General features: G+C 47.4%; 15 protein-coding genes across 15 annotated transcripts; 6 read left to right on the forward strand and 9 right to left on the reverse strand.

The window, feature by feature from the left end:
- Positions 1 to 153: 153 nt before the first annotated feature.
- FSST1_005024 (3-oxoacid CoA-transferase) lies at positions 154 to 1,945 on the forward strand (the record flags this gene model as incomplete). Its single annotated transcript, XM_083231259.1, has 6 exons — positions 154 to 640; positions 685 to 871; positions 915 to 1,325; positions 1,370 to 1,487; positions 1,537 to 1,758; positions 1,811 to 1,945. 6 exons carry the CDS (start codon positions 154 to 156, stop codon positions 1,943 to 1,945), a joined length of 1,560 nt encoding a protein of 519 aa, XP_083088454.1.
- A 409-nt stretch (positions 1,946 to 2,354) lies between these two features.
- FSST1_005025 (uncharacterized protein) lies at positions 2,355 to 3,770 on the forward strand (the record flags this gene model as incomplete). The annotated part of the gene is made up of 3 exons (XM_083231260.1): positions 2,355 to 3,014; positions 3,064 to 3,333; positions 3,384 to 3,770. The coding sequence occupies 3 exons, from the start codon at positions 2,355 to 2,357 to the stop codon at positions 3,768 to 3,770; spliced, it is 1,317 nt and encodes a 438-aa protein (XP_083088455.1).
- Positions 3,771 to 3,915: 145 nt separating this feature from the next.
- Positions 3,916 to 4,818, reverse strand: FSST1_005026 (uncharacterized protein; the record flags this gene model as incomplete). The annotated part of the gene is made up of 2 exons (XM_083231261.1): positions 3,916 to 4,608; positions 4,660 to 4,818. The coding sequence occupies 2 exons, from the start codon at positions 4,816 to 4,818 to the stop codon at positions 3,916 to 3,918; spliced, it is 852 nt and encodes a 283-aa protein (XP_083088456.1).
- Positions 4,819 to 5,088: 270 nt separating this feature from the next.
- FSST1_005027 (mitochondrial dicarboxylate transporter) lies at positions 5,089 to 6,261 on the forward strand (the record flags this gene model as incomplete). The annotated part of the gene is made up of 7 exons (XM_083231262.1): positions 5,089 to 5,129; positions 5,181 to 5,212; positions 5,264 to 5,356; positions 5,401 to 5,757; positions 5,808 to 5,826; positions 5,871 to 6,116; positions 6,162 to 6,261. 7 exons carry the CDS (start codon positions 5,089 to 5,091, stop codon positions 6,259 to 6,261), a joined length of 888 nt encoding a protein of 295 aa, XP_083088457.1.
- Positions 6,262 to 6,280: 19 nt separating this feature from the next.
- FSST1_005028 (Zn(II)2Cys6 transcription factor) lies at positions 6,281 to 8,663 on the reverse strand (the record flags this gene model as incomplete). The annotated part of the gene is made up of 5 exons (XM_083231263.1): positions 6,281 to 6,924; positions 6,969 to 7,042; positions 7,091 to 7,834; positions 7,877 to 8,395; positions 8,443 to 8,663. 5 exons carry the CDS (start codon positions 8,661 to 8,663, stop codon positions 6,281 to 6,283), a joined length of 2,202 nt encoding a protein of 733 aa, XP_083088458.1.
- A 648-nt stretch (positions 8,664 to 9,311) lies between these two features.
- FSST1_005029 (major facilitator superfamily domain-containing protein) lies at positions 9,312 to 10,861 on the forward strand (the record flags this gene model as incomplete). Its single annotated transcript, XM_083231264.1, has 4 exons — positions 9,312 to 9,495; positions 9,541 to 9,852; positions 9,899 to 10,520; positions 10,567 to 10,861. The coding sequence occupies 4 exons, from the start codon at positions 9,312 to 9,314 to the stop codon at positions 10,859 to 10,861; spliced, it is 1,413 nt and encodes a 470-aa protein (XP_083088459.1).
- A 397-nt stretch (positions 10,862 to 11,258) lies between these two features.
- Positions 11,259 to 11,885, reverse strand: FSST1_005030 (uncharacterized protein; the record flags this gene model as incomplete). Its single annotated transcript, XM_083223780.1, has 2 exons — positions 11,259 to 11,496; positions 11,539 to 11,885. 2 exons carry the CDS (start codon positions 11,883 to 11,885, stop codon positions 11,259 to 11,261), a joined length of 585 nt encoding a protein of 194 aa, XP_083088460.1.
- A 385-nt stretch (positions 11,886 to 12,270) lies between these two features.
- Positions 12,271 to 12,741, reverse strand: FSST1_005031 (uncharacterized protein; the record flags this gene model as incomplete). Its single annotated transcript, XM_083231266.1, has 1 exon — positions 12,271 to 12,741. The coding sequence occupies one exon, from the start codon at positions 12,739 to 12,741 to the stop codon at positions 12,271 to 12,273; it is 471 nt and encodes a 156-aa protein (XP_083088461.1).
- Positions 12,742 to 12,957: 216 nt separating this feature from the next.
- On the reverse strand, positions 12,958 to 13,599 carry FSST1_005032 (uncharacterized protein; the record flags this gene model as incomplete). The annotated part of the gene is made up of 1 exon (XM_083231267.1): positions 12,958 to 13,599. The coding sequence occupies one exon, from the start codon at positions 13,597 to 13,599 to the stop codon at positions 12,958 to 12,960; it is 642 nt and encodes a 213-aa protein (XP_083088462.1).
- A 2,050-nt stretch (positions 13,600 to 15,649) lies between these two features.
- Positions 15,650 to 17,221, forward strand: FSST1_005033 (CFEM domain-containing protein; the record flags this gene model as incomplete). Its single annotated transcript, XM_083231268.1, has 5 exons — positions 15,650 to 15,748; positions 15,796 to 15,934; positions 15,981 to 16,500; positions 16,551 to 16,703; positions 16,756 to 17,221. The coding sequence occupies 5 exons, from the start codon at positions 15,650 to 15,652 to the stop codon at positions 17,219 to 17,221; spliced, it is 1,377 nt and encodes a 458-aa protein (XP_083088463.1).
- A 276-nt stretch (positions 17,222 to 17,497) lies between these two features.
- Positions 17,498 to 18,444, reverse strand: FSST1_005034 (uncharacterized protein; the record flags this gene model as incomplete). Its single annotated transcript, XM_083231269.1, has 2 exons — positions 17,498 to 18,108; positions 18,156 to 18,444. The coding sequence occupies 2 exons, from the start codon at positions 18,442 to 18,444 to the stop codon at positions 17,498 to 17,500; spliced, it is 900 nt and encodes a 299-aa protein (XP_083088464.1).
- Positions 18,445 to 19,027: 583 nt separating this feature from the next.
- Positions 19,028 to 20,374, reverse strand: FSST1_005035 (uncharacterized protein; the record flags this gene model as incomplete). Its single annotated transcript, XM_083231270.1, has 3 exons — positions 19,028 to 19,173; positions 19,221 to 20,040; positions 20,096 to 20,374. The coding sequence occupies 3 exons, from the start codon at positions 20,372 to 20,374 to the stop codon at positions 19,028 to 19,030; spliced, it is 1,245 nt and encodes a 414-aa protein (XP_083088465.1).
- Positions 20,375 to 21,515: 1,141 nt separating this feature from the next.
- FSST1_005036 (uncharacterized protein) lies at positions 21,516 to 24,104 on the reverse strand (the record flags this gene model as incomplete). Its single annotated transcript, XM_083231271.1, has 5 exons — positions 21,516 to 21,921; positions 21,966 to 22,409; positions 22,454 to 23,068; positions 23,115 to 23,465; positions 23,512 to 24,104. 5 exons carry the CDS (start codon positions 24,102 to 24,104, stop codon positions 21,516 to 21,518), a joined length of 2,409 nt encoding a protein of 802 aa, XP_083088466.1.
- Positions 24,105 to 25,012: 908 nt separating this feature from the next.
- On the forward strand, positions 25,013 to 26,512 carry FSST1_005037 (MFS transporter; the record flags this gene model as incomplete). Its single annotated transcript, XM_083231272.1, has 4 exons — positions 25,013 to 25,272; positions 25,319 to 26,101; positions 26,151 to 26,223; positions 26,270 to 26,512. 4 exons carry the CDS (start codon positions 25,013 to 25,015, stop codon positions 26,510 to 26,512), a joined length of 1,359 nt encoding a protein of 452 aa, XP_083088467.1.
- Positions 26,513 to 26,714: 202 nt separating this feature from the next.
- Positions 26,715 to 27,119, reverse strand: FSST1_005038 (Endoribonuclease L-PSP/chorismate mutase-like protein; the record flags this gene model as incomplete). Its single annotated transcript, XM_083231273.1, has 1 exon — positions 26,715 to 27,119. The coding sequence occupies one exon, from the start codon at positions 27,117 to 27,119 to the stop codon at positions 26,715 to 26,717; it is 405 nt and encodes a 134-aa protein (XP_083088468.1).
- Between the last annotated feature and the right edge of the window lie 724 nt (positions 27,120 to 27,843).

Below are 27,843 nucleotides of genomic sequence, written 5' to 3' on the forward strand. Positions count from 1 at the left end.
ACCAGTTCTTCCACCGAGAATGACGTCCTCTCGGATCCAATTCTGTCGCCGATCGTCGCAACTCTCGGCCCTACTATTATGACCGAATCACTCTTTAAACTATCATGAGCCGTTCATCATGACAACGAGAACAAACCACAGCACACTGCAATAATGTCGAAGCTACTAAGACTCCAACGGGCGCGGCCCATGACCTGGGGAAGCAGCTTCACAAGCCGCCAATTCAGCACAACGAGAGTGGCACTGTCGGTACGAGGACAATCCAAGCTTTTCAAGGACGCAGATGCTGCGGTTGCGGATATCAAGAGTGGCTCAACGTTGTTGAGTTCCGGGTTTGGACTCTGTGGCGTGGCTGATACGCTGATCAATGCGATCAACCGCAGAGGTCGCGATTCCCTCCACTCGCTCACAGCTGTGTCGAACAACGCTGGAGTGGAAGGCAAAGGTGGTTTGGCGGTGCTTACCAGCGCTGGCCAGGTCGATCGCTTGATCCTGTCGTACCTCGGAAACAACAAGGTGTTGGAAAAGAAGTACTTGACTGGCGAATTGGCAATTGAGCTTTGTCCGCAAGGCACATTGGCTGAGCGCATTCGAGCTGCTGGCGCTGGCATTCCTGCATTTTTTACACCAACAGCAGCTCGTAAGTCAATTACCAATAACACAATGACCAAGCTAACAAGCTAGATACCCTCTTGCAAGATGGAGAAATCCCTTTGCGACTAGACAAGTCTGGCGCCGTTGTCGAAAAAGGTCGAAAGCGAGAAACACGCGAGTTTAACGGTCGAACGTTCCTCATGGAGCATGCAATTGAAGGCGACGTCGCGATCATACGAGCTTGGAAGGCAGACAAGGATGGCAACTGTGTCTTCCGGTATGTCCGACAACCTCAATCACATTCTCCGCTAATATATCAGATATGCGACAAAGTCATTCGGACCCCTCATGGCCAAGGCCGCAAAGCTCACCATCGTTGAAGCCGAGAACATTGTCGAAGTTGGCGAAATCGACCCCAACGATGTTAACCTCCCCGGCATTTTCGTCGACCGAATCGTCCCCGCCACCGCCGAGAAGAATATCGAGGTCCTCAAGTTGAGAGAGGAGGGCCAGGATGGACCACCAAAGGCTGCAAATGAAGCTCAAGAGCGACGAAACCGTATCGCAAGACGAGCTTCAAAAGAGCTCAAGCCTGGATACTATGTCAACTTGGGAGTGGGAATTCCAACGCTGGCCGTTTCGTTCCTACCTGCCGACTCGACCGTGCATATCCAGTCTGAGAACGGTATCCTCGGAATGGGTGCTTATCCTACAAAGGATGAAGTTGATGCGTATGTCTTTCGTCCCTTTTTCTTGAACTTTACTAACAGTTCAGTGATATCATCAACGCTGGAAAAGAAACAGTCACACTCGTGCCTGGCGCATCAGTATTTGACTCGGCCGAGTCTTTCGGCATGATTCGGGGTGGACACGTTGATGTGTCAATCCTTGGTGTAAGTTGCGCAATTCCTCTCATCTCATTTCCCTTGCTGACAATTACAGGCCCTGCAAGTCAGCGCAGTCGGTGATCTGGCCAACTACATGATTCCAGGAAAGGTTTTCAAGGGCATGGGCGGAGCGATGGATTTGGTAGCCAACCCCGACAACACCAAGATTGTCGTTGCAACCGAGCACTGCGCCAAGGATGGGTCGTCCAAGATCGTGCAGCAATGCACTTTGCCTCTAACGGGCGCAAATGTAGTCAGCACGATCATTACCGACCTTGTAAGTTTCGTGCCGTTTGAGTTTCTTGTGACTTTGCTAACTGTCCAATCAGTGCGTCTTTGAGGTAGATCGAGCGCAGGGTACTCTTACTCTTACTGAGCTTGCGCCGGGCGTGAGCGTTGATGAAGTTAGAAGCAAAACGGAGGCCGACTTCGTAGAAGCGAGGGAACTAAAGCAGATGGAGTAGTTGATATCAAGTAGACGGCCCAGCATACCCAGCATAGCATAATGTCAAGATACCTTAGTACTTTTGCATCATTCGCCATTGAATCCTGTCATGTCGTGTTGCCATGTCTCCGCAGCGGGGGATGGTGAAATAGAGTTAGGCTTTAATTAAGGTAGAGGGCAGATCGACAGGGCGGGGTCACCGTTGAGCTTCCAGCTTGTAAATGCACGAATGATACAATTCCCACCAGAGCACATAAGGAAGGTAAAAAGTCTCAATGCTGGGCGTGGTATGATTGGAAATGATCGTCTTTAGTTGTCAAAAGTTCCCGCCAAGAATATCCGCCAAGCGATGATCTATCTATCTGCTATATAACATCCTGCTGTACGGGTATACAACACTTCAGTCCATCCTCAACTCATCCATCGCAATGAGGTACTCTGTCGTTTCACTCCTCACCCTCGCCTTGGGAGTAATTGCTGTTCCCAAGGCTGACATCAAGACGTATGATGGGTACAAAGTCTTTCGAGTAAACACCCACGGCAAAGCAGACGTCAAAGAGAAGCTTTCCCCTGTCACCTTTGACGAGTGGGAGCATGGCGACCAATACGCCGACATTGTCGTCGCACCCAACGATGTAGACGCTTTTGAGAGTCTCAAGCTTGACTTTACCACCTTGCACGAGAACCTGGGCGATTCTATCGTCAGCGAAAGCCCATCTCATAAGAAGTGGAAGCGTCAGGCCGACGATGAGTCTTGGTACGATGAATTCCACAACTATGAGGATCACATCGATTACTTCCGAGACTTGCAAGCCCAGTTTCCCAACAATTCGAAGCTCATTTCTTCCGGCAAGTCGTACCAGAACAGGAACATTTATGGACTTCATCTCTGGGGTGAGGCTGGACCTGGAAAGCCTGCTGTGCTTTACCATGGCACTGTTCATGCCCGAGAATGGATCTCTGCACCAACTGTTGAATACATCACCCTTCAGCTTATCAAGGGCTTCAAAGGCGGAGATGAAGACGTCCAGACCTTCTTGAACAAATACGACTTTTACATCTTCCCCTTTGTCAACCCCGACGGTTTCGTAAGTTCTTCACACCTCATATTGTCAATTGCCCAGCTAATTAGATCAGGTTTACTCTACCACGGCTGATCGTCTCTGGCGAAAGAATCGTCAACCTCCTCCAACTTCAGCACCAAACCAGACATGCCTTGGTCGCGACATCAACCGCAACTGGGAGTTTGGCTGGGACTCGAACAAGAGAGGTGCTTCGACGAATCCTTGCTCTCAGACTTACCGCGGTGAGAAGCCAGCTGACAGCCCTGAGAATGCTGGATTGGACAAGTTTGTTCGCCAATTGAGAGATACCGTTGGTATTGCTCTCTACATTGACTGGCACAGCGTAAGTCTAAGTTTCAGTGGTGAATTGTCCGTGTCGCTAACACTCTCCAGTACGGCCAATACATCCTTTCTCCCTTTGGCTACAAGGAAGATCTCTACGCGCCCGAGCTTGGAAAATGGACCAAAGCAGCTGCCCTCGTGAGCACGGCTATCCGCGATAGCTCTGACGACAAGACAACCTATACTTTCGGTCCTAGTGGCGCTGTGTTGTACGTCACTACTGGTGCGGCGCCTGACCACGTTTACAGTGTAGGACAGGCCAAGTTCTCGTACACGATTGAGTTGAGGGACATTGGTGAGACGGGCTTTGTGCTCCCACCAGCTCAGATTAGGCCCAATGTTGAGGAGCAGTGGGCTGGACAGAAGGTGTTACTCTCGCTTCTGGATGAGACTTTCTTCGATGGTGAGGGTCCTGCTCTCTACCAGGGACAGACTTAAGGCGTCTTGAATAGTGCTCATTGTAGGGATGTGGTAGGATGCTGGGAGGTTTGCGCAATGCCCAAAGTTGCGAGACGCTTTAACTACACAAGTACCTTTTCATGTATATATATTCTGATTCATGAATTACTATATATATAAATTATCACAGCTTAGATTCACTGCCCGGCGCAAAGCTACTTCCGCCGATCGCTTGAACAATCTTATCGACTGTATTCAAGATCCAATGACCACCCTCGTCACTAGCCAAGTATTGCACAGTCTCCTCTGTCTCGCCATTCTGATCACTCTTATATGTTCCATCCTCAAGCGCCTTACGCAGACCAAATACATGCGACAGCACTTGAGGTCCCACGCCAGTTTGCGCGCGTAGACAAGAGATGGCAATCATGGAGGTATGGATTCGGCCGAGACTGGCAAGTGTACCGCGATCGGAAGCGGCAGGATCAGAGAGGAGAGCAGAGTAATGGCTGCTAAGGATATATACAGGTAGATCGGGGTGCGCGAGGGCGAGCTTCTCGAATAGCTTGTCTTCGTATGGTCTGTAAATCGAATCCCACAGCCCTCGACCGCGGGCTAATGTTTGGTCGATATTTTGCGACGTCGGTTGTCGGCTTGGCTTTGTGCTGAGCTTAGATGTAACGCTTTCGGGAAGAGCTGCATGGAATGCGTTGAGGGAGTTGATGGTTCGAGGAATACCGTTGAAGCTGATACACTTAAGACCAACCTCTCGGATGAACTCGGCATTCTGGACGGCGGAGTTGGGGTCTTTGGACGATGCGACGCGATGAAGGACGGGTAGAGAATCGGGAGAGTTAAGAGTAAAGGTAGCAGCGGCCTATGACTGTTAGCACAGGCGGATGGAACACAATTGATTGACAGAACATACCGAGACAGTCAACCAAGACTTTGGGCCGAGGTTCCTAATAGCTGCATCATTGGCGATGGCTTCAAACAATTCTTGAACTTGAGCTGGCGCAGGTCTTGGACCAGGTCGCGCAAAAGGCGCATTGATAAGCGCCTTCAAAGGTGCAGAGAGTTTGGACATTTCGGTGTTATTCTCGTTGTTTGACATTTGTTACTGTCGCATTTTCACAAGACAAGCCGAGGATCTGTCGCGGTTTTGAGACGATGACGATGATGCCTCGGCGATGGATCTGGAGGCCGAGAAATGTCCCCACTATATCCGGGGTTCAGAATGAGGGACGACATCGGAGCTAGATTTGGAAGCCGATGGTTTTGGGTGTGTACAAAACAATGACAGTGTAAGTGAGGAGGAGGAAGCAGAAGCAGATGATAATCAAATAATTTTGTGAATATGGTTGCCCAAAAGAAAACAAAGGAGCCGTTCTGGCTTGGGTATGTTTGTTTGTCTTGTGTAGTACAGTGATTGTGACTGACAAGTTATAGTGGTGCTGCCGCCTGTATGGCTGTTTGCTTCAGTGGGTTCAGCACTTACAACTTCACATGAAGATGCCAACTAACTTATACAGCACACCCTTTGGATCAAACAAAATATCGAATGCAGGTGTTGAAGTCAAACTCATCTATGCTCAATGTTCTATATAGATTTGCTGCCAGAGATGGTAAGTCCCCATTCATCTTCACACAACAAAGCTAACACAGTCAGGCATCCCATCTCTATGGACTGGTCTATCAGCTTCCATCCTTCGTCAAGGAACATACTCGACCGCTCGCTTTGGCTTCCACACATACTTCTCTGACAAGGTTAGAGGATATACAGGCAAGCAACTATCAGTCACACAAAACATCGCTTGCGCAGGTGTCGCAGGTGGTGTTGCAGGACTAGTTGGCAACCCAGCTGAAGTTGTTCTCGTCCGTATGTGTGCAGATGGCGCCAAGGCACCTGGACAACAGTTTGGATACAATCATGCTTTAGATGCTTTGGCCAGAGTGTACAGCGAAGAGGGCATGATGGCGTTCTGGAAAGGTCTTGTTCCCAACATTGCAAGGAGTGCTTTGATGAGTGAGTTACATGCACATCTTTTTAGTCAAACGTGTTGCTAAAAATTGTAGATGTTTCTCAGATTGCTACGTAAGTCTCCCGAAATCATACACTTCACTTAACTAACAGAATAGATACGCATCCGCCAAGCAATACCTACTTGCTAACGGCTTCGGAGATGACACAAAAACCCATGCAGTATCATCTCTAGCAGCCGGAACAATGGCCACAACCATCTGCGCCCCTGCTGATGTCCTCAAAAGTCGAATGCAATCCAACGCTGGCAAAGAAGGTTTAGCACAAGTTCTTAGAGCCGGTCTTCGCGAAGAGGGTCCTAGGTTCCTCATGAGAGGTTGGACTCCTGCTTGGTTAAGACTTACGTACGTTGCTCAACCTTCTCATATATGACGAAGCTAACTTTACAGACCGCATACTGTCTTGACATTTGTATTTATGGAGAAATTACGACAGCTTACTTCTTTTGACTGGATGGGTGGAATACAAGAGAAGGAAACTCTTGCTTAATGTTTTGCTATCTTTTATGCTATATACCAACTTCAGGCCAGTAAAGCCATTCGAAATTTGTCATATCTTCCCATGAAAGTCCACCAAATCCAGGCTCAAAGTCGTTGCCTGGTTGATTCAGAGCTTGTACAATTTGATCATCTGACATGGCAGAGAAATGAATCGGTTCTTGCCATAGAGCTTGCTGGTCTAAGAAGGTGGGCGTCGTGATGGGTGCCTCGTTGACGATTGGCATTCTTGGATCAGATATTCCGTCTCCAGTAGCTGCCCTTCTGACGATCTGTTTGAGATATTTCCCATATTTAATGGAAAGACCGTTTCGATGTCTCGTTACTTTTCCGATTCTTTCGAGAACGGTGGCTGTTTCGTCAATGAGGTTCCTGACACTCGGGGCTAAAGCTGAACCACCAGTCGCGTAGGAACTCAATGTCAAAGCGAAGCAGGCTGCGAAGGATATCATGATGGCGGTGTTGTTCGGCATGGATTGAAGTTGCGACTCTCCTTGGATAGCGGCACGCATCACGTTCAGAGCTGAGGAGAGACCAGCTGTGTGGAAGAAGCGACGAACTTCAAGCGGCGCTGTGGGATGGTTTATCACGCCGCCATAGATGGACAGGCGGGTGTGAGTGACGAGGATTTCGACGTATGGCGGTAGTCGACGGTCTAACGGTCAGCGTGATTCGGCAAACAGACGGATATCATCTTACCTGGGCCTTTGCCAATTGAGATCCCCCACTCTGTGTACCATTGATCGAAGAATCGTTCGATTGACCCTTGGATTCTGAAAAGGTTAGCTGAATATCGCATTGAAGAGCAATAGAATACGTACGATTGGGCGATTAGTGAACCGTCACTAGAAGCCATCTGCGACCCGTCGCAAAGAGCTCTCACAGTAGCAAACAACGCATCCAAGTCTCTTCTTAGTACAGCCATCGAGACAAGATGTCCATCAAGAGGATCGGCAAATTCAGACCGATGCCAACTGTCACAGTCCTTCAAAGACTTGGTCATGGGAACAGAAAACGGTCGTCCTCTGGCAAGAGACATTCCACGTTCCAGAACAAAAAGCGAAAGCCAGCATCGCTCTCGATTACGAAGGAACAAACGTCCTTTCTCAGACCATGGATCAAGCTCAGGAAATCCGTCCATGGCTAGAGCTGCTCTCGGGTCAAGACAATCACCCCTCGCGAGACCAATTTCCGATCCTGAGCCTAGCATTTCTGGCGATACGAGAGTTTTGTGAAGCGATAAATCGGTGGCGACTGTGTTTGCTATGGAGATGTACGTGCAGGTTTCGTCGTCGGTAGAATGTTGACCTGGGAACATCCATGGAATGTTTACCATGAACGCGAGAACGATTTCAACTGATCTGTACCGCTTGAGTACGACTTTGTGTGCGAGAGTCCTGACGTGGTTTGAAAGTCGTTTTGAAAGTGCTGCTGCTGATGGCATGAAAAGGGCTGATGCGGCCATGATGGATGTGTAGAGGAATGATGATCTTGAGCGCGTGAATTCGACAGTGTATATCCTTGGATCAAGGCCCCATCGAGTATGAGCAAGATTGCGATGAAAACTGATGGTCAGCAGATATCAATGTAAGAGTCATGAAACTCACAAGTGGAATAGCCTGTCAGCTTCATCTTCCGACACAAGTCCCAGCGTGACAGGGTCAAGGTCAGATCCAACATCTAGATGAACATGCGCTGGAGCAAAAAAAGCTTGAATCTCGTCCTCGGTTTGCCCAGTTGTGCTCGCCGTATGGGCTTGCTGAGGGGAATTTCCATGTCTCGACTCTGGTGACGGTTGAATGTAGGATGCCCTTGCAAGAAGCTGCAGTGGATTCTCGGCGTCGTCAATTGCAAGACTTTGCTGTGTCCTTTGAATAAACTCAGGTATCACGACGGGATCTTGCTCCTGCTCCTCTTCTTCCTCTTCAGAATAAGCATCCTCTTCACCATCGCCGCTGGCACTGTATCTCGTCTGCGGGGCATCAGCAGGTGAATTGGCGCCACTGAGTAGATCCTGAAGATGGTTCAGAATCCTATCGTCTTCTGGGTTCTTCTGAGATGCTGAACGAGCGCGTTTGACGGCTTGATCAATTTGATACAAAGCTTTGTCAAGGCCTGTACGTTTACTAGCAATTGTCAGCCTTGCAATTGACACGAATTGGAGGATACTCACTTTTTAATACCCTTTTGACGACCGGGATGATATGCAGGTCGCACGCATTCCGTGTCGAGTTGGATACATCTCCTGCATCGTTCCTGATGGGGTTTCCAGTCGCACTTGATCTTTGATCGACGACAGACGAGACAAGCAGCTTGTCTCGGACGGGGCGAATCACCTCCTTGTTGAAGCGGGGACGTGAACGTCTGGAGGTCCGAGTTTGAATTCCCCGCCATTTATTGGTGTTGGAAATGTCAAAACTCGGCGGTTGTTTTGTCTACCGAAGCAATTGAATGTGGATTAAAATAAAAGCACGCGATGCTAAAGAGGAGAAACGTGATGAGATGGAATTGGAATAGACGAGAGGAATGGAAGGGGGGACTTTGACAGCGGAAACTTGCCCGACCCCCCTTGTATCGAGTCAGGGATAGAGGCGTCGGAAACACTCATGATTGGCCAGTATTTAAGCTTCCGACGAGAAATCGGAGAGAGGCGGAGAAGGGACTTTGGAGCAATTATCTACATGTTAAACGAGGATATTATATATCCAAGTCAGCACGCAATCTACAGACACAAACTAAGAGATTCAACTACAACCATCAGACCCTTTTATCTATCCGCTTATATGTCGCCATCGACCCTGTCAAGCACGAAATGACTCTTTAGTTGATAAAAGTGGGAAGAACCATTAAAATCACCATCGGCCAACTTGCGATCCTAGCCAGATTTGGAACATTTGGGACGCTGCTCTCTCCACATTTGATACACCCTTGAATAAATTTATTGAGGCAAATAGATAATGAAACAATACAAAGAAAGACATATATATAATACTGGTGTCTGCATTTCCAAGTGAGATTATATGTTGAAGAGTAACCGTCAAAATGTCTGCCGTGATAGACCACAGCAGCGATAAAGACCAACCGGTCAAGAATGTCGCCCAAGATGTTACAGAGCAGTCAAAGCCCGTGTCTCGCTTCACACGCTGGTATCGAAGTCCTCTATTCAATGTTATCATTGTTGGATTGATTTCGTTCACCCAACCAGGAATCTGGAATGCTCTCAACAGTATGTAAACCTCGTCAATCTTCCAAATATTTCTAACGTTGGTAGACACCGGTGCTGGAGGCCAGCAAGAGCCATACCTCGTCAATGGAGCCAACTCACTCACTTTCGGTATCATGGTCTTTGGCTGTTCAATTTTTAGTATTCTCGCCAACAAAATCGGTCTAAAATGGGTTCTCATCATTGGTACTCTTGGATACGCGCCTTATTCCGCTGCGCTTTACACAAACAACCGATATGGAGTTGAGTGGTTCGTTCTGCTTGGTGGTGCTACTTGCGGTATCGGAGCTTCTGCTTTGTGGGCTTCTGAAGGTGCCATCGCTTTGGGATACGGCGATGTCAAGGATCGTGGAAAATTCAGTATGTCAACCCTCATCTTGACCATCACGGAAACTAATTATTGTAGCTGGAATTTGGCTTGGTCTGCGTGAACTCGGCCAACTCATCGGTTCTTCCATTCAACTCTCCCTCAATGTTGGCTCCGAAAAGCGTGGTCGAGTCGGATACACCACATACCTCGTCCTCATTGCTCTTCAATGTCTTGGTCTTCCCCTCGCATTTCTCATCTCACCTCCTCACAAGGTCATTCGATCTGACGGTTCCAAGCTTCCTGCTACCAACAAGAACACGAGCATCGCAGAGCAAGTCCGAAAATGGGTCCTTCTCATCCAACGCAAGCAGTTCTTCCTCCTCATCCCTATGCTTGTCGGATTCAACTGGAATAGCACGTACCTTGGAATTTACCTCGTCAACTACTTTTCCGTTCGATCTCGTGCTTTGGCGTCGTTGACATCTGGTATCGCTGCTACTGCTTCCAATATCTTTTGGGGATGGTTCTTTGATCTCAAGTATTTCAGCCGACCTCAGCTTGCGCGTTTCACCTGGGCTTTCCTGGCTGTTACCATGACTGCACTATTCGGATGGCAGTTCGCTATGGAGATGGAATATCGCAGTGCTAACCCTCCTGTTACTCTGGACTGGGCTCATCCTGGATTCGGGCGCGGATTCGCAGTTCAAGTTCTCCTTCGGTAAGTTCCTGAACTCTATACATTTCAAACAAAGCTAACTGATCAGGTTTATGAATGAATCCCATTACATGTTTGTGTACTGGATTATTGGAACCTTCTTCCAAGATGTCGAGACATTGACTCTGGCCGTCGGCCTTGTCCGATCCTTCGAGTCTCTTGGCTCATGCTTGGCTTTCGGAGTCGGTGCCGCCAAGGTTCCATCTCTTACCAACCTCATTGTTGCTTTTGCAATGTTCTGTATTTCACTACCTTCAACGTCGTTTGCCGTTTTCCTGGTGCCTGAACGCCCAGCGGAAAACGCGTTGGACAAGCCAGATGAAGAGGAGCAGAGTAGTTCTTAGAGTATCTGATGCCATCAATATATTTGTTCAACACGAGTCATTCCATATCATGAATTTTGAACTGTGATTCGATCGTCTTAGATCGGTAAATGTCTAAACTGTGGGACCGATCAAATACAACGGTTTATGCAAAATGCGAGAGAGAGGAGCACCGCGGCTGTTCCCGTGCCACGTGTCGCTGTCGAAACAGGGAATTTGCTAGGATACGAAGTCCCCGGAAGCCAAGAAAGTATATTCAAAGTGTTGATGATCTGATGTAACTGTACTGATGGAGATCAGACCCAGGGATTCGGAGCTAGGATGTGTGATTCATGCCTTGCTGTGGATACGACGGTAAATCTTGATACGAACAAGATTGTTGCATTGCTGTTGACTATGTTATATCCCCTCCAGTTCTCTAGTCAAGAGATGAAATAAGCACCTCGTCCAAGTCCCTCCGTCGAATTGTTCCATTCTTGAACGCCCGAATCAGTCCTCGGACCTTGTGTCGTAAAGGTACAAGCTGCATCCGTTGCAGATACTTTCGCACAAAGCGAATAGTCAGAAAAGCAGACCCGACGAATGCACCTGCATTGAATGCTGCTGACAGTGGTGGATTGGGCAAAGCGTAAGCGACTGCAAGAAAGAATGCCATACTGGGGGTGTTAGAAAAGAATGGACAAAGGCGAAGGACTTACCATGAAAGAAGGCTGGGAGACACGGAACTCGCAAGAGGTTTCTCTCGCTTGATGATTTCTTCAACGATATTCTGAAGAACTCTGAGCTTTTGAACCGCGCCAGTAGAGATGTCCTTCAATAGCAAAATTTTGGATGTCTCTCTTGGGGTTCTGTCTATGGTTTTCAAATCAGTCGGTTGATCGCCGTTAAAGAAATGCCTGGGAATACCTAATAGGCCAGGAAGACCATTTTCGTTCGAGAATTGACTGAGTAATTCGAAGTAACTTCGCAGACAGTCGTTTGTATAACGTCGGTGAATTTCAAACTCTTGAAAAACATCGCTGTCGTTGCAGGCTGGTAGAGTCATGGTTTACAATATTTCCGTCATTCTGGGTTACGAGGGTGTAATCAATGGAAGGGAACCTATCAGTAATAGACTCGTACCACAAAGGATCCAAGCAATGACCGCTTGCCAAACGCGTCTGTTGGTCTGAAGTGATGATAAGGTTAGTGATTGGTTCTTCTGAAGACAATGCAAAGTGGCGTTCTTAGGTCTGCTCGGACAACTGAAAATCTTTTGATAACAAGAATCCCTTTTCAGCGAATTAGATCCGATCTCAACTCAGTACAAATATCAATTGAAATATAAATCTAAACTTGGAATTATCATTAGGAAGTTCCCATGTAAGTACCGTATCCTATCAGCTTCACATGCCATCCCTCTTCAAGCCAAGGTAAAACCACAACTACATCTACTCTGAAGAACGACACGCAAAGCAACCTGGCTGGAAAACACCGGGGCCATTCGTAGAAGCATAGAAACCAAGCTCCTCAGGTTTCCTCGAGTAGAGCTTGCAGCGTGCATTACGCCCAATCACATCTCCATTGGCGAAAATCCCAGTGACGGTCTTGCATTCGGGGTTTTCAGTACACATCTGGGCACAATTCTCAAAAGGACCCAAAGGGATTTCGGAGCCGATAAGAAAAGAATTTGCGGAAGTTGGGAATGATCCAGTTTGTCCACAAATGAGACCTTGAGGAGGCGACTCTACAAGATTGCATGGAGGAGCATACTCGACAAGACTGACATCGTCAATACGTATCTCAGCACCAGCCCATGGAGAGCCAGGAACTGAGTTTGAACAGCGCCAGTAAAATACCAAATCAGATACGCCCAGTGACCTCACCAGGTATTGCCGTCTGATGTATTCGTTGGTTGGCATGCCTGCAGCATTGGGTCTGTAGAGCTCAATCGCCGGACCAAAGTAGGTCCAGAAGTCACAAGCTGTGTTCGATAGTGTGCCAAAGTCCGTAAAAGTCCAGTGGAAAGTCAACAGGTACTTTTTGGTGACGTCGAGGCCAGTGATGGTTTGTCGCAAAGCATCGATAGGACGACCGGTTCCCGTGATGGGAAATTTTACAAGATTAGTATTTGAGAGTTAGGCGATAACAATCATGCGAGAGTCGGTGGATACATACGCATAACGGCCGCCTGAATGAGCATTTTGGGGGTCGTTTGGGATAGTGACGCTTCTTCCTATGACCCAAGGATGTGCATCTGGGGATGAGTCATCTTCGAAACCACCGTTGTAGAAGCCAATGGGAGTTTGGGCCTCGGCAGTGGTGGTTGTACTTGTGATGGAGGAAGTTGTTGATGGGTCTGAAGACGATGAAGTCACGACTACGCTCTCTGCGGTGGTAGATTCATTGATAGTCGAGTCGGTAATTGTAAGAGAGGTTGGAATTGTGGAAGCCGATGATCCGTCCCATGCTGTCTCAGATGTTGAGGTCTCTGGAAAGGGTGTGTCTGAGGAGGATGCCTCTAGGGTTAGAATGGAGGTGGAATGGGTTGTTGCCTGATCTGTTACTAGAGAAGAAGCCAAGGCAGTGGAAGTGAAACCGTAAATAGAACTTTGAGTTGGAAAACTGGACCCAGTGCTTACGTCGTCGGCGGTGATTGTTGTAAAAACAGCATCAGAAGTAAAGTCTGGAGACGTAGGTGCAGAAGAGTTTGGTTTACACGGGCTACCATTGACTCTGAGTGCAGCTATGAAAGCCGTCAGAATTAACTTTGCCGCCATGGCGCTGAATATGATCGGGAATAAAGAGAAAGCAATCGGATGGCTTTGGGGGATAATTTGCTAGACTATTATTATTAAGACAGAGGAAAACTCTGGGGAAGCCAAACATTGGCAAAAGACACTATTGAAAGGCTTTGCTTGTTTGGGTGATTTATTGAATGAATTATTGGAACTAGACGAGCTTCATGGTCTTGGCGACCAATTTTAGTTAACATGCTGGGAAACCGTCTGTGAAATGATCTGATGAAGCAAATTGGCAACCAAGAGGAAGCTGAGTTGGAAAGAATTTAGGCACCCTAGAGAAATACTCTTCAAAGGGCTCTCGCAGTCTTTGCGATGCCATGAAATATGCATACTCGTCGAATACAGTCCAGCAGAGCGACACTCTCAACCAGCCATGTCCATCTGAGAACGTTTCTATTTTAGCCGTGATTTGCCAAACCAGACAATTCTTTCTGACTTGGTTTATCAAGTTTCTTGAGAAACCACCTGTAAAAACGGATCGGAACTGATAAAGAAATGGTTCCAGTTTATTTATTAGTTCGTCCGTCTGTATTTCACAATAACGGTAGTTGTGTTCCCCCGGATCAAGATAAGCCCTTGGGCTAGACTGACAGGGCTGACTTCAGGGATACAGGTCTAGAACAGCACATGACCGGTACTGCATGTAATGGTAGCACAAGATCCATTGTTGGCTTGGCTGCAACAGTTTATGTCGCACCTTTGATGTCAAGATACCCGAATTTGGTCTTGTTTGTGGGTGTCAATTCGCTGATCCCAAGACTGTACAAAGAATACATGTGGAGAAGAAACGGTGACAGGAAACTTGAAAGGTGTCAATGCAGAATCTGTCCTAGTCGACTGTTAAGTCATGAACTAGTCGTACAAGGTTGGTGTTCTAGACTTGGCCCGTGAGGACTCACAGTTGCAATGAACAACGTTGGGATGGAGTCCACTCCGCTTTTGAAGGGTTATCCGACGACTAGTTAAATCCAGAATGGTGGTCCAAAACTTTATTGAATGCGCCGCTCGCGAATGGTTTGCTTAATTTGGATAACCTGCAGTTCCAGAAACCCGGAACGATATTACTATTGTTCTCTTAAAACTCGTTCATGTTTTCTGTGGCGTTTCGGTTCATTTGCCAAGTCCAACATAGTGGCTTTTGAACATGTCAATCTCTTTTCGTTTACGGATATCCCAATCCGTGATACGTGCGGCACAGTCGAAAAAAGGGGGAAGCTATCTTTTACATGCATGCAAGAGCTGAAAAAACAGGAATATTACTCCTTGAATTAAGTGCTTACTCTCAAATGCCCCTAGTTTTGACAGAGCCGGAGATGATCAATTCCTCCCAACCCTTGCCCTAATCTGATCAGGGATGGGCCATTGACACATGCCAAGGGAAGAAAAGAACTCCCGTTGACGAGATAAGATCCTTGATTCTGTCTAGCGCAGGGGCGAACTTTTCTTCACGACCTTCCAGAATAAGCAGCTAAACTTGTAGTGAAACACGGGGTATTCTACCAAAAGAGAATCCCTCGTTAAATACCCTTGCCTCAGGGTATCAGAAAAATTGTCCGCTGGAAGCATAAGAGACGAAAATAACGAGACACCTTATGCTTCTTAGGGTATAGTTCTTAGACTACTTATTTTTATACCCTGAGGCCATTTTTTCTGCTACCCAGTACCCTTGCTGGTGTCCTATAAGATTGCCGTAAACGAGCTCAGCTTTGGGCGAATAGGACTCAAAATCCAGGCAGATTCAACCCTCGTGGCAATGACAAATGACGCTATTCTAAGGTCCTGCCTTGCACAGTTAACCCCCAGGGCCCCAATGCTACGCTGTAGCGTGGAAGCCCTTCCGGGCGTTCCATAATCAACACAACCCCAGAAAACAAGATGAGACCAGCAGGGGACGGAACCGAGTCTTTAATCCCTTCAGTCCACACGAGACGATGAACGTCAGGGTCTGGTCTGATCTGTCAAGAATTTATATAGTCTTTCCCCGGGACCCGCTGATTGTCTTGCTGTCCAAGTTTTGTCGATCATAATGAAGTGGGCTTTGCCTTTGTTGCTGGCCTTTGTGCCTTGGACTGTGGCAGATTTTGGGAATACAACTGAGTTGCTCAAGACTCTTCCTAGCTGTTCGGTACGTTTGTTGCTGTAATAACTAAACTTGCTTGCTAATGTGTACAGTCTCCTTGTTACGAAGAATCTTTTGGAAAATCAGGATGCAGCACTACCGATGTAGCTTGCTTATGTGGAGGGGGACAGAAGACCATCAAAACGGCTGAGGAGTGCGCAGCTCAAGTTTGCCATGTCAAAGACAGTTTGAGTAAGTCAACAGCGACACGATATCCAGACCAAGCTGACACCTATAGCCACTCTCAACATGACCTACACCTACTGCGATTATCCCGTCCGCGACAAGACCGAAATCTTCATCAACGTTACAATCGTCCTCGGCGTCATCTCTGGCGTTTCTATTCTCCTGCGTCTCGGCACAAAATACTTCCTCAGCAACGCTGACTACGGTCTCGACGATCTTTTCATTTGTCTCACACTTCTTATCGGAATGCCATCGACTGCGATGAATATACACGGTACAGCAGGACACGGAGAGGGACGTGATATCTGGACGCTCGAGTTTGACCAGATCACCAAATTCGGCTTTTATTTCTGGCTTCTTGAGGTGTTCTACTTTGCCCAAGTCTCGTTCCTCAAGACGTCGCTGTTGTTCTTTTATCTCCGTATCTTCCCTGGCAAGGCGCAGAAGCTTCTTTGGGGAACTATTGCTTTCAATACTGTTTATGGTGTTGTCTTTGTTTTCTTGGCTGCTTTTCAATGCACGCCCGTCAACTATTTCTGGCTCAGCTGGGATGGTGAGCATGAAGGAAAATGGTATGTCTACTAAATCGAGAAAAGTGACAATCTGCTAACTCCCTATCTAGTTTCAACATTGCATCCATCGGCTGGGCAAACGCGGCTATCAGTATCATTCTGGACTTTTGGATGCTAGGCATACCCATGTGGTACATCCGTAAACTCAAGTTACACTGGAAGAAGAAAATTGGTGTTGCAGCCATGTTTATCGTTGGAACTTTGTGAGTACCTTGACTTGCCACGTGTCAGAAACGCCGTCGGCTAACTTCTCAGTATCACTATCGTGAGCATCATCCGCTTGCAGTACATCGTCCACCTTGGGTCTTCAACAAACCCAACCTACGACCAAACAGATGTGTCAATCTGGTCGACTGTGGAGATCAATATCGGCATTATCTGCGCCTCCATGCCTGCTTTGAGAGTCCTTCTCGTCCGTATCTTTCCCGCTCTCGGCGGCTCCTCTCACGACTCAAGCAAATACAACAATTACGGTGAAAACTACGGCCGCAAGTCACATGTTCTAAGTCGTAGTCGGGCTGCTCGGGTGGAGCTCCCCTCGGAGACAGGCGACTCGGACCATTCGCCTGAGCATGGAGGAATAGAAATGCACAGGACATTTCAAGTGCAGTATAGTGAGAATGATGAGCAAAGCTTGGTAGATGGGCCGAGCAAGTTTAATAAGACGCAGATTATATCGGAGACAAGGAGGTCACGCGATACTGGGGATAACTCAATTTAGATTGATAGAATGATAACATGATTCATATACAGGGTTGTGTTTATAATAATGGCTGGGGTTATGATAGTTAGATTTGTTTTAGCGAGCTTTATGATCAATAAATTACTGCACAAGTATCCATCACCATCCCTAAGTAAGGTGTATTTTTGGAACACGATCTATAGTTTATTTCATAAGGTGTCATAACCACTAAGTATAGGAAGCTATCCTAATGCAGACTCCCCTTTGGTCGGTCCTATGATAATATCCTGTCATTCCCCATATCAGTCTCCATGGTTATAGAACACTTTGCAAATGTTCATGTAGTGTTACGTATTTCTTCTGGTTGATCGAATCAACCCATCCACGTACATGTCCCCAAACAATGGAATGCTTCTGTCTGGTTTCGTTCTCGTCTTCAACCGTCTCAGGAAACGAAACGATGACTCTTCGTCGGGTCATGTTTGCCTTGATAATGGCATGCCCCGCAACTAAAGTATTGATTGCCGCCAGATCTTGTGTGACGAGCGTCTCGATAGGTGTCAGCGATGGTGGTTCGACTTCGAATGGCCCAACAATTCCGGGCACATGCTCGAAAAGATCCAGTTTCTCCCAAGCAGCCTGTCGCTTTTTCAACTCGAGGTCTGGCTCTGGTTTATCGTCTCCAGACTTCGTGAACACGGCTTGTGACCGCACAATGTACTGTAAGTTGGGATCGACTGGAGACTCGGGATTGGGCTCGGCCTGTGAGATAGATCTGGCAGCGCTTGATTCTCTGGAATGTTCGTTGGCGCGGCTTTCACAATATTTGGCATATGTGCGACTCGGTTTCTCTCCCAGTTCCAATTTTATTGGGACCTTTGGAGGTCCCCATGGCCACAAAGGCGCATCAGAGCCAAATGAACTGACTATGAAGCATCAGCAGTGGCTACAGTGTAAATATAATCAAACTCACACCATAGCTTCCAAAAACAGTTGTCAACAAGATACTCGAAATACGGTATAGGGACATCACGCTGCTTCGTTTTGTTGTAGAGTACCTGGCAGGCTCTCTTGCGGGCTTCGACTGCATATTCATCGTAGAGATAACTAACTTCGGGGCGCATGAATTTAAAGTAGGCCGACAGATGTAGCCGACGAGATTTTGTGATGTTGGCGTCGTAAGCAGTGTAGTTGAGGTCTCGGAAGCATGGACCAGGTAGGTTTTGCGACGTGAAGTCGAGATGACTCTTTGCTTGCTTCATCGCCAATTACTCATGATAGGGTAATTTGTATCTGATGAATATGAGCAGTAATGCACTTGTGAATTTCCCAACTTTGAAAATAATTTTTCGGCTGTGACAATGTCCACGTCAGTCCATGGCAGCTTGGTTTTGCAGGTGCTATCACCTGCAACCGGCCGTCGGCTACCTACATTTCCACGTCATAAACTTCTTTTGCGCTTTATACCCCATCGTTGATGTTTCATGTAGTTCGCGGCGGTGATTTAGAGGCTCAGCATTACCGAGATGCGTCTGAACCCATAAACTTAAAATTATGTATATCATAAGACCTATCATCATAGTTCAAGTTTCTGTACGTACAGCTCAACAGGACCTTCTTCCATCAATCATGGCCCATGTGTAGATTATAGAATCCGGTCATTGCCGTGTTGAACGCCACCTAGCTGCTTTTCCAGACAGCATACGTGTTCGAAGTCAGTTATTGAGTTAACCATTATTTTGATATATTGAGTTTTCCATCCGTAAAAATCCTCTGCATTAGGATATAGAATGTGTCAAAACTTCGGCCTTGGTTAAAGATCGGGCAATACATTATTATCGTCGTTTAGCTTATCTTTTCCCAAAATTCCTGATATGTTTTGACCATTCTCTCGTGTTCTGTCTCCAAGGATTTAGAGTCCAAATCTTCAAACGCCATGCTCCATATGGCTTGCGCCTCATCCTTTGTCGTCTTTCTCGCCGACTCGATACCTAAAAGTCGTCAGTCCCGAGTCACCACAGACCAATGAGGAACCTACCAATATGCTGCGCTTGAACTGGGTACAGAGCATATCTATCCAGCTTATTTCCAATGGCAATGTCGTCCAGTATCAAGTCCACCTGCCCTCGTTGCCTTTTCTGGAGCTCGGATATCATCAGGGGTACCTGACGGCGTGGGAAGATCATGGCCTGCGAGCAACATCCAAATGGCTCGTTGAAGACTCCTGATGACGGTGGAAACAAACTCGCTTTACCAGATTGATACACCAATATCACTATACCTGGGACTAAGATGAAAACGACGACGAATAGTATCTCTCGGTCGAGATATTTCTGAGTTGCCCTCCAACGACGTCGTGCGAATACTGCGGGGGCCAAGATTCCTAAGCCGATGCCGAAAATAATCCAGAATTCATTGTTCCCGCCAATGTCGTGGGAAGCCCATCCTATGGACCTCTCCTGGTTGAATAATCGCATAAATAGCCAGTGTTGCTCCGAATCTATACTGGCGATGTCTGCTAGGCCTTGCAAAGTCCGCATAAACCATCCTCGCGCCAGAAGAATATCGTCCTCGAAAACAGCGACATACGAAGCGCCTGTGGCATAGCACCGCTCGAGAGCAAGGGTATAGTCGAACACGCCCTTTTCGCGATAGTTTTGGGTCTTTTCTAACTCAAGGAGGTACTCGGTGCTCGTGGTATCATTGTTGTAGGTGTAGACTTTGTCGACTGCTCGTTTGAGCCATAGTTCGTGCCAGTTAGGATGTCGTGTCGGGTCGGTCTCGGCAATGAGGACGGATATATCGATGTCTTGACGTTCTTGTTCGGAGAGGCCGTGAAGGATGCTTCCTATTGTGATCTAACAGTCGATCGACATTAGTATGTAACAGGGACAGCTGTCGAGGGTTGTTTACTGGAAGATATTGTGTCTGCCGTGCAACCGAGTTCAGCGCCAGACAAAGTGTCTTGTTTCTTGACAATACATTCTTAGAACGAGGACTCCCTTGGGCTGAAAGTGACCCGATGGTCTGTTCGGCTTCGGCTGTACGGATCGTTGAGTAACTGGCTTCGTACGCCCGTGTCTTGTCGAAGAAGACGCTACCGGGATCACGGTAGAAGTGGGACTGGCCGTACCAGGCCAGGCAGAGCAGAAAGGCTACACAGGCGGTTGTTTTGTACAGCAAGCTATACATGATGTTGGTTTAAAAAGCTGGGCATTGTCATGTTTGAGAAAGGGATGTAAACAAAGGCTCTATTGTTTGCTCAGAAAGAAAGGACGTGCAAGCGAGAGTACTGGGATGACGATCCTCAGCCCATCTTTTCTTTTGCGACATGTTGGCACCAAGACAATTATTACGGAGCAGTACCCAATTCTACCGTTTTCAGTGCCTTGTTGGTCCCTGTACCAAGAACCGGGGCATAAGCAATTCCACGCTTTGGCCAATGAGACAGTCTTTTATTGTGATGGCAGTGCATCGTCGCAAACGACCCGCATCGCCAAGGGTCCTCAGCCTCACTAACGCTGGCCCATGGGTTGATCAAAACAAGAAATCGCCGACTTGTCGACACACTCCGTTGGTGCCGATTGGATGGCCATGTCTGGTCGGCCGCTTTGACAAATGCCCCAGAGATGCGCACAATTACATTTCAAACGGAATTGTAATTTAGGATCAGCTAGTTCATGATATGATCATTGCATGTCACCTTGAAACAACCCACATGAGAAGCAAACGTCATCAGTTCCGTGTCCTTTGGAATGTTTCATCCTACTGACACATGTCCACATGTCCTGTCCACATGCTTTAGTTTGTTTCGCTGAAGCTATTTTGATCGACAAGTGGATACAGCACGTCCAAGCGGCTAAAACGGCTCCCTAGCTCAAGACATCATAAAATTGGCAGCGAGAACCACAAGAGAGACGAAATTAGTAGGTCACTTGATGACCTTTAAACAAGCACTTCCGACCATTTATTTTTAACACTCACCTCAATGTAAGCTTCTGTTACCCACCAGTCTAGCAAACTCGAGTGGGTATGTTAATGCCAATCCTTTGGTTTGGCAGGCATGTCTCGTATATTCAGATGACGACTCTCAAGGGGCTAACAGGGATCAACAAAGTAATATATCTCGGGACGCGTCATATAAGTTTAAGCACCCGCCAGTGATGAATATCGACTTTGGAACTTCTTATTATTTGTTTCCATATTATGATCAAGACAAAATGCTGTCTACTTCCAGAGCTTCTCTACAACTTGTGTTCTGATGTAAAGAGGAGTTTAGCCATGTACCATTACTTCATAATCATTCTATCACGTCACTCATTGCATCTATAAATCAATCTATGCCATATGCATCTTCTCCAGTAAAATCAACCAAGGTAGCTTCGTTCGCTACAAAATCCCCTTCCCAATCCTGTTTTTCCGAAACCCGTCTCTGCAAGCCCCGTTTCGACACTGGAAGTCTATCCCGCAGCGAATCTGGTTTTGATGGCCGTGGCGGCGGCGGTGATCGCTTTGCGGGGTCTTCCTTGCTGTAAGGTGGCTCGGCGTTCGAGTAGGCTCGTTCTGTTTGAGTGTATGATGGTTCGCCCTTGCTGTAGGCGGGTTGTTCGTCTCTGCTGTATGAGGGGCCGGCTTGGCTGTATGCTGGAGCGGGGGTGGAATCTGAGTCGTCGATGATCTTGGCTGCCGCAAACTGGTCTGCTTTGGATGTCGTGATTGTCGCATCTGGTTGTCGTTCACTAAATGGTCAGCCATGTTCTCCAACACGTTTCGTGCTGCTCACCTATTCACCCGCCAATACGGCGATGCCTGTAACAGCTCCAAATCTACTATGCCCTCGGCATCGAGAATTCTTGATATCACATGCTCGCGAGCATTTGTAACATTGATGATACTTCTCATCAAGCTAACCGCCTGTTCAGGCACATCTTGCACGACATTTGTCTCGGGGTCCGTCATTATCCATTCAAGGAGTCGACGTGGGAGCAATGTCTGTTTGAAAATTTCCCAGTTCTCATCGTCCGAGTAGACAGTAAGACCAACTGTATCCTTGATGTCGAGGCCGCCCATTGGATTGACGGCAATAATTTCAGCGCTGCCGGAGCGGTATACGAGTTGTGATTGGAAACTGGATGCGAGTCGGACTTCGCAGTGATCCAGAGTTTCGCGAAGCCAAGATGTTGTTTTTGGCGTAGTCGTTCTGGGACTTTTGAAATGGACAGCAATACTATAGGGGTTAGTTGTGAAGTGACAAGGTTGGTAGGGACATACCGTAAAATGTGATCAGCTTTAGCCGAGAGTTCATCGGGTAGCTCGATGGATTTGAAGTTCTCGTCCTCTGGCCCCTGATCTACAACGTGACGGGACAAGTACCGCTGATCAAGGCCAGCCCAAACCAACAAATTATCCAACATCCACACAGTCTTTGGATCAAAATCCAACAAATTCAACCTTCCTTCGAACGCCTCTTTCAAATTTTGTCGATCTGCAATTACAAACTCCATACTGGGGGCACAAAGCAAAACTCCATCCGATGTCGACACAGGGAAAACATTACTCTGCATAAATCTCTCCTTATCGAAAACATGTCCGTATTCTGGTATCCTTTGACTGACGGCGACCAAAAGACCTCTTGCGGTGTCGTCGCGTGAGCAGTCTGGACTTAATGAAGAGACTTGCATTAATGTGTCAAAAATGAGACCCGAGTCGTTTTGTTTTATGTCGAGGAAGTCGACAAAGAACTCATGGAGCTCAGGGTAGTGCTTGCTAAGATCGTTGACCTCGGGGCTGTCGAGCTTGGGGCACCAAGAGACATCGGTTGCGTTGAGCCATGTCACGGTTTCTCCAGGAGCCACGGCGATGATGGACTTTTCGATAAATGCTATTCTGTACAATGTTAGTTGTATGACTTGACAAATATGAGGCAACTCACTTTAGATCAGCAGCATCATTGGGTGAAAGATCCATTCTCATCTTGTCCAAAGCGCGATAAAGTTCGTCCGTCAACCAAAGATCCGCTGGGTCGAGGACTGCATCGAAGTCACGCTTTTCCAACACGTCTACAATGGTCCGGTAGCTGGCCTTTTCAAGCTTCAGCGTTTGGGTGTAGAATTCTCTTAGAGACGCAAGCTCAGACTTGCTAGCGTCCCAATCTTCTGGTACCGGAAACACGGGTGATTTGGACAACGTGCTTGATATCTCACATGAGTCGTCTAAAAGACACTCACTGAGGGGCCGCCATATCGGATGGACATAGACAAGCTGTTCCTTCTCGAAGGCATATCTGATGGCGTGAGTATCATGATGTTTGGAGGGTAGGGTGTCCATACCTGACTTTGTGGGCGCTGGCTTCTGGATCTTTTGAGTCTTCACACTCTGCTTGTATCCGAAGGTATAGCTCCAATATTCGACGGGGGAACTCGACAGTTGATGCTTTTGATCGTCGTACTCGTATCAACATCTCGAGAAAGAAATCCAAGTCGTCGTGGTACTTGGCAAATGCCCTAAGACACCTCCATTGGCCAAATCCTCCTTCGGAGCGTATGGGTGGATCCAGTCTTAGGAAAGGGAAGGGTTCTCCTTCGAGCATATATCGATTCCGGAGGTAATGCAGCTTGGGCAGCGGGATATACGAGTTTCCGAGGGGTCTGAATTTTCCGTCTTGACAGAGGACTCTGATGGCCTTTATGTCAAACATGGACTCTGGGTTCTCTTTGATGTAAATCTTGTCACGCTTCCATGCCTGCTGGAGGTAATTGAGGAAGTCCTCAGGGTGCTGCTTGGACATCTCGATACATTTGGGCGCTACAGAGCGACCCCGCTCGTTGAACTCGAAGAGCCGGGGCTCTGAAGGTCCAAAACCTCCATAGCTCCTGGAAGAAGTGCTGCTGGTATCTCCACGATCGCCACGCAGTAATTGCATCGGAATGGTGTTTAGTTAGGGGTTGGGATTGGGATTCCCCAGATTGAGGTCTTGGTCGGGTTGCAAGACTCTCTCACTCACCGACTACAGCCTTTGACGTGGCCAGAGTGGGGAATGTGGGAGCAGGGGGTTGGCGGAAAAAAGTGCGCTCCGATGAGTCAGCAGCCAATAGACACGAGACTTTGACAATCTTATCATGTCTTGCCAAATCACTCAAACGCGGAGATGAATGTCACGATGTTATTGTACGTCATAATCATAGACTCTAACTTACCCTATCGCTCCATGAGGCACTTTTTACAACAGAGTGACTCATTTCAATACTCTTGTTTTTCTTTATTATACCGTGCTATTCCCTTCCTAACCCCTTAGCAAACAGGGTTAGTGGCATAACTAGAGTAGATCTCACGCCGAATCATGTTACTTACTAATGTAGACACCAAAATAGTTGACTGAGTAGCATCTGTTGATCCCTTATCACAATATGCATGGTCACCATCACAAAAGCTAAATGGTCAGGTCTCATAACTTGGGCATGGAATTCTCAGATGGATTGCATGTGTCTCAATAAATCAGTTTGTTATCTCACTCGTATTTCCTCTCACACTCACGTATCCATGACTTGAATTGAGTTTTCCTCCGATGTTTAGCCAAAACGGCCCGTCCACGCGAGATCGCCCTGACGATCCAACCTCCCAAGATTAGCATGTCTGAAAATAAATGATCGAATGCCGCAAGTAAATCAACCTACATTCGCCGGTTTATTTCGTCTGTCCTATCGTGTCACCATACCGACGTGCGACTATTACAAAACCGGTAACACTACCAACTTGGATGTCAAGCTGGTATAAGTACACCAGCTTGTCCTTTCTATTCGATTCAATCATCTGTCCTTTATTATTTCCATCATGGCTACAATCACGCAAACCGACACCGCTACGTCGGATGCTGTTTTTGAGCTTCACGATACAACAAACCCAACAGGTCGTTCACTCAACGATGATCCCCCACCAACTTCATCCGACAAGCCAAATACCACTGAACTTCTCAAAATCTTCAGTGCTGGCTTCTCATTCTTCGTCGCAGGCGTCAATGATGGGAGCATCGGAGCGTTGGTGCCTCACATCATTCGCGACTACGACGTCACGACTGCCATTGTCTCATCAGTGTAAGCCCAAGAGCCCTGATCAATCGACGCAAACTAATGATCCCAGATATGGAGCCAACTTCATGGGCTGGTTCTTTGGCGCCTTTTCAAACACTCATCTTTGTCAAATATTTGACCTCGGCTCCATGCTTGCCCTAGGTGCTGTCCTGCAAGTCATAGCTCATGCTCTCCGGGCCTGGAAACCACCGTTTGCCCTATTCGCTGTTACATTCTGGCTGGCAAGTCTGGGACAGGCGTACCAGGATACCCACGGAAACACCTTTGTTGCTGGAACCAAGAATTCGCATCGATGGCTAGCTTTTATCCATGCCATGTACATGGCTGGGTGTCTTGTTGGGCCGTTTGTGGCAACGGGTATAGCGTCGGTGGGGAGTACTTCGAGGTGGTACCTCTTTTATACTTTCCCGCTCGCCATTGGCGTGTTCAACGTCGCGTTTGTGATGTACGCGTTCTGGGATACTCTTAAACTCAAGAGACAGCAGAAGCCGACAGAGAGGACGCTGGAGGCTGACGAGTCGCCTGCATCGAGAAGCGAAGATGCGTTCTCCCTGATCAAGGATACTCTCAGAGACAAGAATGTTTTGCTTGTTAGCATCTTTTTCTTCTTTTACATCGGCGCTGTACTTACTGCCAGCGGATGGGTTGTTGAGTATCTTGTCGATGTTCGCAATGGTGATATTAACCAGATGGGCTTTGTCTCTGCTGGATTTAATGGAGGATCATTACTCGGAAGACTCTTTCTGGCTGAGCCTATACATAGATTCGGGGTCCGAAGAATGATCTTTGGATTCACCATCATCAGCATTGCATTGCAAATCTTATTCTGGCTGTAAGTCTTCTCGGCTGCCCCAATTTATAGTAGTCGCTAATGATTCCAGCGTTCCAAATATCATTGCTGCATCCATAGCCATTAGTCTGCTAGGGTTCTTTATGGGTCCATACTTTGCCACAGTCAGCCTCCCTCACCTCTCTACTTGGACAACACTAACTTTACTAGGGCATCAACATCGCTTCCAAATTAGTCAACCTTCGTATTAAGTCTACGGCTTTAGCATTTGTCTTTGTTTTTGCCCAGCTTGGAGGTTGTATATTCCCCATCATCACCGGTCTTGTAGCAGCTAGTGTTGGCGTAGGAGTCCTACAGCCTGTTCTGTGTGCGCTGTTAGTTGCCACATCTGTCTCGTGGTTGTTTGTTCCGATGCCTAAGGAGACTGATAACCCGACATTGCACCAAGAGTGATTTTCGTTTGAAAAGGGGCGTACGGGACGAAATCAGTGAGCTGCTTTAAGTCATTATAAAGTAGTTTCTTAAGTTATCTACTTTTGGACAATGAAACTTATGAAAAATACCAAATGGAAGAGAAGGACAAGGGAAGCACTACGGAGGAAATATGGAATTTGTGAGACAGAAACAGCACTTCAATATCAATTGAATACTACCACTATTGTGCAATGTTGGCCTCCACCTCAATCTCAACAATCATACCAGGAATTCCCAACTCGGTGACGCCTACACAGGTCCACGTAGGCTGATGATCAGGCATCCACTTTCGAAACGACTCTACCATCAAGTCGAAAGAACCAGAGAGCGAGATATGGTAACTTCTGACCGAGTGGACATCGGCCCAACCCCTTGCGCCTGCATCTTTGAGGTTCTTCTCGACATTCTTGAAGGCGAGATCGATCTGACCCTTCAGGTCTTCCTTATCGATGTTGCCTTGATCGTCCCAGCCACCTTGACCAGAGCACTTGATGGTGTTTCCAACGCGTACGGCTTGTGAGTAGGAGTACTCTTTGTTGTTGGTTTTGCCCACGCCTTCGTAGTTGTAATATGTAAGGTGTGACATCGCGGTGAGTGAGCCCTAGAGATATACTTTAGCTGCGTGGATCTAGAGCTTTACATGGAAGGCCCTACGTGAAGACTTACAAGATTGATCGATGATTCTAGATAAGTGCTCAGTGGGCATGACCAGTAGAGCTTGATATCCTCGCACAAGAGGTGGCATCGTCTCTTATGTACTGTAATCAATATCACACAGAATGGCCTTGGAGATCTTGGCGCAGGCTGTATACCAAGACAACTTCCTGACGACCGGCTATAGGGCGTCATCCATGGCATGGCATGATGGAGTTGTACTGCCGAGTGGCCAACGAAGTTTCCTAATCCAGCGAGAGTACACTTGTATCTGATAGTTAATCGAATCCCCGCAGAAATGCCCAGAAATATCCCCAATCTAGTATAAGATAAGGCCAAAGTGTGATGCATGGATGAGGGAACGTTCTTCCAGAGTGGGTGGCCAAGGGACTAAAAAGTTGCCCAAACAAGATTAGCTCTAGTAGCTTTCGTCCAGCTTCCCCGCGTCATGTCATGGGTTGAGATGTTCCTCGTCCTGGCCTCAAAAATTACCCTTCTTGAACACGATAAAGGGGATTGTGTATCATGAAGTTGAATTGTGCCCGCATGCTCAATGGATATTGGCTAAAGACAGGGTCATGGGCGTTCTCGGCATATCTAGGCTGCAGCTATTCACAACTAATTGAACCCCCGCAATGCAGCTCTCTTTGACACTC

Source organism: Fusarium sambucinum, chromosome I (assembly GCF_050947815.1).
Source record: "Fusarium sambucinum isolate potato_lamoka chromosome I, whole genome shotgun sequence".
NCBI lineage: Eukaryota > Fungi > Ascomycota > Sordariomycetes > Hypocreales > Nectriaceae > Fusarium > Fusarium sambucinum.